The following is a 7,585-nucleotide window of genomic DNA, read 5'->3' as shown; positions in this document are numbered from 1 at the left end:
CCCAGTTTTCAGCATACAGTTGTTCACAGTATACTCTTAGAAGTCTCTATAGTTTTATACAATTGGTAGTAATATCTTCCAGGCTTCTTAGACGTAGATAAGGACATGAGTATGTTTTAACTTTTTGGGGCAAGATGTATCATTAGCTCGAGAGAGAGGATGATTTTTTATTTTTATCGTGTGTGTTTAGTCCTTATTAGTTCAGTGCTGGGCAAAAGTGTGTTATCAAATGAGTGGGTGCTGAAAATTTCAAACTTTTTAACATGACAGAAAACACTAGTTTTCTGTTTTGGGTAGTAGTCTTGCCAGTCGCGTAATTTCTACTAGTATATTTCAAACATCAGTGTACTGTGCTTGTATTTTTCAGTCATAGTTAATGAAAATAAAGAAAAAGTGCACAATTTCTATAGTACTGGGGCATTCTCATGCAAAGATCTCTCTCTCTCTCTCTTTTTAGTCTAGTTTTTCTGATTGAGAGATGCTGAAGTAGTTTGAGAAGTAAAACAAAATCCAGGGATCTCAAGAAGACAGAACACCGCATAGGATAGCTATTTATATAATTTTAATTTGGATTATTCAATGTACTTAATGAATTATTATTTGGATTTCTCTTTGCTATAAACAGCTAGAAAATGTATGCTGGTATCAAAGCCCACAGACTCCACAGTGTACTACTTAATCCTTACACGATCCCAGAGGGTCACTAAGGTGAAGTTTGCCATCTAGTGTTGGAGCTAATACAGGGGCAAAGCTCACAGGATTTGGACGCGGAGCGTCGCCGGGTAATCATAGCCTACTCAGGACTCTTAATTCTTCCCTAAATGTGAACCTTGCATCGGGAGGAAGCTACAGTAACCGCAGGCCAATTAGTCATTCACACAACTATGTGGTTTCGTTTCTTCGTTTCATCCAATCAGCATGGATCACAAGGGGCAAGAGCCTCGCGACACTAGACACAGACTTGGAAACCACGGGGACCATCGATTTATTGCTTTTCTGGGGAAGAAACAGGACCAACAAAGGAGAAACACTACCCACAATGCCTATTCAAAGGTACCCAGAATTCCCGCGCTACGCCGGCAGCGGACCAGTTCTCGCGAGAACACGGGTCCTCAGAAGGCACAAACTTCCTCCTTTCCTTGCGCCAGTTTTGTGGGCAAATTTAAACACAGAGGCTCGGAAGTGGCTTTAGTCGCTCCGAAATCTATACTCATTCCACATCGAAAGCCAAGCCTCCGACAGTTATGGAAGGGCAGCAAGGACAAGAAAGCCAGGCAACCTTAGCAGTCGCTCAGGCGCATTTCGAGAAGGGGGACTACACGGAGGCCGAGGCGCTGTACTCGGCTTACATTCGCCAGTGCGCCTGTGCGGCCTCGGCCGGCCCGGGACCCGAGAGGTACCTGTCGCGAGACCTGGGGGCGGGCGTCCCGGCCTGGGGCTCTACGCGGCGTCGTGGCCTCCTCCGTGCCAGCGCCAGCCGGCCTCTCCGGTCGCGCCCCAGCGCGGACTTCGGGGGCTTGTTGGTCCTAGGACCGGGGCGGCAGGCAGCCCCTCCGTGGCTCCTCCCGGTCCTCGTTCGCTGTCCTTTGCGGCAGATGGGGACCCGAGACCCGGGGAGGGCCGGGCGTCATTCGCAGCGTCCCAGCAGGCGGTTCTGTTTTCTTGTTGTGGACGTTTAAATAGACGGGGAAAATGTTTAATGAGCTTTCAGGCGTTCATTGCTGGGTTTAAGAACGATCAGTTCACCCAGACATCGTATTTGTGGATGTTTCGGGATGCTTTCCTAAAAATGAAGGATTCTTAAAAAGACAACCGTAACTTCATCACAGGACTCTTAATATCTCACATCCAGTACGTGTTCGAACTTTCCTGATTGACGAATAAAGTGTGCCTGTTGATATTTGGTTGGTGGGTGTGTAGCCCTTGGTTTAAGCTGCTACCCTCTTTGCTTGTAGTTGATGGGTTGAGGACACAGACCTGTGTGTCTTGACAGTGTCCATAGTTAGGATTTGCTGGAAGCATCTTTCTCATGTCTGTTAGTATGGTCATCTGTCTCTTACATTGCTTGTGAACTCGTATTTAAATCCTGAGGTTTAGATCCAAATCAGATCCAGTATTATGGCAAGAACGCCTGCGGGACTGTGCGCTTCCACAGGGAGGCGTGTCAAGTCTGGGTTTCCTTTTTGCGATGTTAAAGTAACCTGCTCGTATCTGAGTGTCCAAAAGCTCTTCAGGAGTTATTCTTGGATGTGTAGCATTTGCTGTTGCTTCAGGGTTTGCTCTTGTGCTTGTTGACCGTGTGCAGTGGACTAGGGGTGGCGGGCAGTGGAGAGGAGTTAGTTGGACTGGTTTTTTTTCTTTTTTTTTTTTTTTGTCTTTTTGAGACAGAGTCTCGCTGTGCGGTTCAGGCTGACCTTAAGCTCACTTTGTAGCCCAGGCTGCCCTCGAACTCGCAACGATCCTCCTGCCTCAGCCTCCCCGAGTGCTAGGATTACAGGCTTCCACCACCACGCCCGGCTGGACGACTTTTTTTTGACAGTTGTGAAATAATCCGCATCACTCTCTTCTCCCTTGGAGGCTTTGACTTTTCTTAGTAGAATGCCAGGACACTAAGGGCTTGATATTTATTCTTTTTATGCTCATGTGGCATTAAACCAGAAAGATAAATATGCTTTCTTCAATAATACACCAGTAAAAGTTTGTGAACAGTAGTAGAAGTTTCTGAACAGGCGATAGGGTGGTGCACTGTGCTTGCCTCACTCTCCCCAAAAAGATTGGTAAGCATAGGAAACTTAGTTTCAAGCTCTAAGAATAGAGGTGTCTAGGTTTCAAACAGTACTCATCAGCTGCAGGTATGTGGACGCTTTCCAGTCCCGTTATTCTTCCTCTGCACGTCAGGCTAGGAACCGAAATGTTCCTGTTAAATGTAATTTCTGCCCCTCACTGGCGTAACAAAATAAAATTTGCCATGGTCCAGCTGGAGGGAATTCCACGTGCCTGCGTTCTTATCTTGGCTTTGGTGCGCTACAGGCATCATTCCTCAGCCTCAGTTTCTCATCTGTAAAATTACCCTTCATTTCCTTACAGTTCTAAAAGTCCCCTGACAGTTTCATGTGTTGAAGTTGAATTCTGCCAGTTGTTTTCCCCCTAAATGTAATCTTTTGGAGTTCAAATGTATTTTTAAAACATTGGGGCACTGAATCATTTTGAAATAGTGTTTGCGATCTTTAAACATCTTTTATTCTGAAAGGTTCGTTGTGTTTTCTTCTTAATATCCAAAGGTGCAGCCTTAACTGTAATTGAATTCTCAAATATTTTGTCTTTGCCAAAGCTAGCAAATGCTAAAAGTCCACATTAGGTGACTTGGTTAAAAATCTATTACAAAAAATACTAGCTTTACAGAAACATCAATATTACAAAAAATTTTCAGCATAAACATTAGCTGATTGGTTTAAACTTGGAAACAAAATTTCTGCATGAAAAGTAGTAGGCTTTTAAAATTTGTTTTAATGAGGTCTGAATCTAAATCTAACATACTGAATATAAGAATTTATGGCAAAGCCTCAAAACTTTAAGTTTAAGGATTAAAACCTTACTAAATTTCTGAAACTGTTTTTTTCTTCACACTCTTAATGGCTAACAGATCAGCTGGTACCCTAACAGATGAAGGGCGTGGGCCCTCTTGCTCTCTAGCTTTAACAGTGCTGCAGTGGCATCTGGAAGTATCTTGGTGCCAGTCTTATTCAGGGCTTACAGAGCAGAAATTTTCCCAAATCGCAGTAAGTCTTCATGGTTAGCAAGTTGAGACTGCGAGTACCTTTGCAGGCTGCAACAGTTACAGTCCTTTTCTGAGATCTGAAGGATCAGGATGTTGAGGGATGTAGCTGACTGCAGTCACACATCTTTTCTGAAGGCTACTTTTCACCATAGGGTGTAACAAAGAAATGATAGGTAAGTCTAATGCGCAGCTTCTCTGGTTCCAATGTGAGAGCCACTGTGGAAAAACCTTGCCCCAACTCACAGCAGAGACCCTAACGCTGTCTGTGTAGGTGATCTGTCCTATGTGGACAAAGGCTCAGGGCCATGAGAGGTAGGGGCTGACCTGTTGTGGTGGCTTCCAGGGTGTCCAGGTGTCCAGTCCTTCATGGGGAAGTCCTCTCACTTTGCCTTCTTGGGGCAGCCTCTAGTGCTCTTGGGGCCAGAGCTGATTCTACACAGGATCTCCAGCGTGTATCAGAGCCCACCCTCGTATCAGGAAGCCAGGCTGGCCTTGGGGTGATCCCAGCCATGCCAGGTCACTCTGGGGATCAGGTTGTTTAAGTTTCACCCAGGCCTAACTTGCGTTTCTTTGTTGGTGAATATACTTTTAAATCACATTGTTTTAAGATGTTGACAGGGATGTTAATAATTTGCTGTGTGACGCACCGGTAGTAAACTTGAACTTTGGGCTAGCTTCCCTTCCTGTGTCTGATCCTTGCCCCACTAGTGTATGCTTAGAAAATGAACAATTCTAATATATTCATCAAAGCATGTGACAGTGAACAGGGGCTTTGAACACACTGTAAAATTTCATGTGCTTTTCATTTTTAAATCTTAAAAAATTATATAATTTTTTTGGAGACAAGGTCTCGCTATGCAGCTCAGGTTGGCCTTAAACTCACTATGTAGCCTGTGCTGACCTCGAACACATGGCAATTCTCCTGCCTCAGCCTCCTGAGTGCTACCACACCTGGCTCATGTGCTTTTCAGATTGACGTTGTAGTACTATAACCCTACAAAATAGAAAAAAAGTGATTTCAGTACCTTATATATTTTAGCTTTGTTTCTTTAGCCTGGTTTTCCAGTGTGGTATGGCGTGTTACAGGCCATGAAGTTTGACAGTGCTAAAAAGAAAATGAAAATGGAAATGAGAATAATTTGATAACGGTGTTTTTAATGTGAACTTTTTGTTTAAAGCAAATGCAGCCCTGAGGGTTTGGCTACTGCATATAACAACAGGGGGCAAATCAAGTACTTCAGGGTTGATTTTTATGAAGCCATGGATGACTACACATCTGCCATAGAAGTCCAACCCAGCTTTGAAGTTCCGTATTACAACAGAGGGCTGATATTGTATAGACTGGGTAAGAATTTATATTTAATTTAGTGTTTTGTTTTTCTCATTGTGTTCTGTTATTTCAAAGCTATTAGCTGTCATAAAATGAATGTAGTGATGATCAGGTTTTAAAGTTAAGTGAAATTTAGGTTTAGTGCTTGGAACACAGAAAATGTGCCTGAGCTTATTTTAGGCATTTGATAGGCATTTGAGGTCACAGTGGAGCGCTGAGGCAAGAATTGCACCTGGGCCCAGGACTGGGTTGACCCTATCACCCCATCAAGTTCCCAGCTGCAAGTGAGGGTGATGCTGGCAGCTTGTGACCCTTTGTGAGTTAAAACCTTTGAGATACGCATGACAATATAGTGAAGAAGTTTAAGTCCCTTGTATTGAAGGGACTCTGTTTCCTGTTTCTCATTTTCCCTGCACTTGTGTAAAGAGGTGATATGCTTGTTGAGATTTTATAAGGTATGCTACTTACCCATTAAATCTTATAAACCCACAGCTAGATTGATTAATTGATCGATTTAATTTTTGTGGTGCTCAGGATTGAACCCAGGGACTGTCACATTCTAGGCAAATGCCTTACCACTGAGCTATATGCCAGCCCTGCATAGCCAATTTTGGGCATAATTATTCTGTAAGGGCACACTGCATTACTTTGATGTACATATCTCTGTATCATCATTTTAAAAAAAGCTTCCTTTTTTAGGTGTGATTGAAAGCTCATAAATAGAAAGCAACACTATGTGTATCCAGATTTTGCTATGAATAATATGTAGAAATACTCAGGCTTTTTTCTCTTTTCCATTTTTTTGAATCCTGGTACAGGATATTTTGATGAAGCTTTGGAAGATTTCAAGAAAGTATTAGATTTAAATCCTGGATTTCAAGATGCTACTTTGAGTTTAAAACAGACTATTCTAGACAAAGAAGAAAAACAAAGAAGAAATATTGAAAAAAATTACTAAACTTTTTAATTTAATTGAAATACTAATTTATGATCCTTATACCTGCATCTAATTGGCTGTAATTTAAGATAGGCATTGAACTCTTTTGATTTATATTTAAGATCAGAGATTCATGCATTAGCATTGAAAGTTAATGTTAAGATTGTTAATTTCAAGTTGAAAACTATTTTCATAGGGCTGATTTTTATAAAGTATAAATAAGTAATCTCAATGTATAAGTGTGTATTATTATTGTATAATATTTTAAATAAATGTGGAATTCTCTTCAGTAAAACTTACTGTTGCTATTTTTTATTTGAAAAAAAATTCATCTATGGAAAAGGTGAAAACAATGCCATCAACAGTGAGATACTCCTGGCTTAGTATCATCAGTTGTTAACATTGTGTCACATTTGCTTTTTCTCTATATTTAAAAATAAAATGTTTTGCTGAGTCATTTGAGGATAAGATACAACTATCACTGTATTTCAGCCCTAAATATTTCAGCCTGCATCTTTCAAGAATAAACACCTCCTCTTTTATATTCATAATACCATTATAACACCTCATAAAGTTAATAGTTCTATAATGTCCTCCGTATCTAGAGCATATTCATATTTCCCCATTTATTTCAAAATGTGTAGATTTTTATTTTTGGTTCTATAGCCTGTCGGGTTTCATTGCACTGTTATATCTCCCAGTTCTCTAGAGTCATCCCTTGTTCATTTTCTCCCTTAGAGCATTTGCTTTGAGAGTAAAGCTATCTTATGTAGCTGGGCTGGAAAGACGTAATATTTGGCCTTAAAAATAAGTACATGTCACACAGGAGAGGAATTAGAATTCAGTGTACACTTGATTTTCTCTAGAAATCATTGATACGATAGATTAAGATTTAAAAATACTGTATATTGAATATAGATTTCTATCTGTGGATAATGAAGTGTTTTTCATCATTACCACTTTAAGCTAAGTATTTGTAGTCTTTATGTAAGGATTTATGGGTGGTGTAGGGTGGACAGAGTAAGGAATTGATAGCAACACGGTGAGTGTAAAGCTTTAGAAAGTCCACTGTATTTAGGTACTGCCAGCGAGCGACTACGTTCTGATGAGGCTCTCAGAACTGGGAAGGACTTGCAGAGAAAGCAAGCCAAAGCCCAACTGTCCCATCCACATCTTTAAATTTTTATTGTTGCGGTTTGGCTTTCAAACATATGACCCTCAACTTGAGATCTCCCAGGCTAGTTTATTACTGCTGCAGCAAACTGTTCTTGGGTGGAAACGACCCTTTTGGGGAGAAAAGACAGTGCCTGATGTCCTAGTGGCAGGCGCAGGACCTGGCTGTGGCCTCAGACACAGTCGCCACCATCAGCCTTAGCAGAATTCTTTTATCTTTCTTTTTGTGAAAAAGTGAGCTCATGCAGCAGACAAAGTAATTGCCGTGTGTGTAGTTCATAAATAATATCTGGCAAGAATATGTGGAGAATTTGTGCTGCAGGTGAATGAATATGAAAAGGAAATTAAGTTTGATGGCTAGAAAGGA

General features: G+C 41.3%; 1 protein-coding gene across 1 annotated transcript; it reads left to right on the top strand.

The window, feature by feature from the left end:
* Positions 1 to 1,105: 1,105 nt before the first annotated feature.
* On the top strand, positions 1,106 to 6,340 carry Ttc32 (tetratricopeptide repeat domain 32). The gene is made up of 3 exons (XM_005400338.2): positions 1,106 to 1,396; positions 4,957 to 5,123; positions 5,927 to 6,340. The coding sequence occupies exons 1-3, from the start codon at positions 1,245 to 1,247 to the stop codon at positions 6,064 to 6,066; spliced, it is 459 nt and encodes a 152-aa protein (XP_005400395.1). The 5' UTR covers positions 1,106 to 1,244; the 3' UTR covers positions 6,067 to 6,340.
* The last annotated feature ends 1,245 nt before the right edge of the window (positions 6,341 to 7,585 follow it).

The sequence above is a fragment of the Chinchilla lanigera genome, unplaced genomic scaffold (genome assembly GCF_000276665.1).
Source record: "Chinchilla lanigera isolate Chin_1 unplaced genomic scaffold, ChiLan1.0 scaffold00068, whole genome shotgun sequence".
Lineage (NCBI taxonomy): Eukaryota > Metazoa > Chordata > Mammalia > Rodentia > Chinchillidae > Chinchilla > Chinchilla lanigera.
This window is presented reverse-complemented; position numbering and strand designations above follow the sequence as displayed.

Bases quoted from the DNA above. Each gene is read 5' to 3' on its own strand.
- Ttc32 (XM_005400338.2), top strand. From the start codon at position 1,245: ATGGAAGGGCAGCAAGGACAAGAAAGCCAGGCAACCTTAGCAGTCGCT. The intron at 1,397-4,956 runs GTACCTGTCGCG...TTTTGTTTAAAG, and splicing joins GCCGGCCCGGGACCCGAGAG to CAAATGCAGCCCTGAGGGTT. The intron at 5,124-5,926 runs GTAAGAATTTAT...ATCCTGGTACAG, and splicing joins GCTGATATTGTATAGACTGG to GATATTTTGATGAAGCTTTG.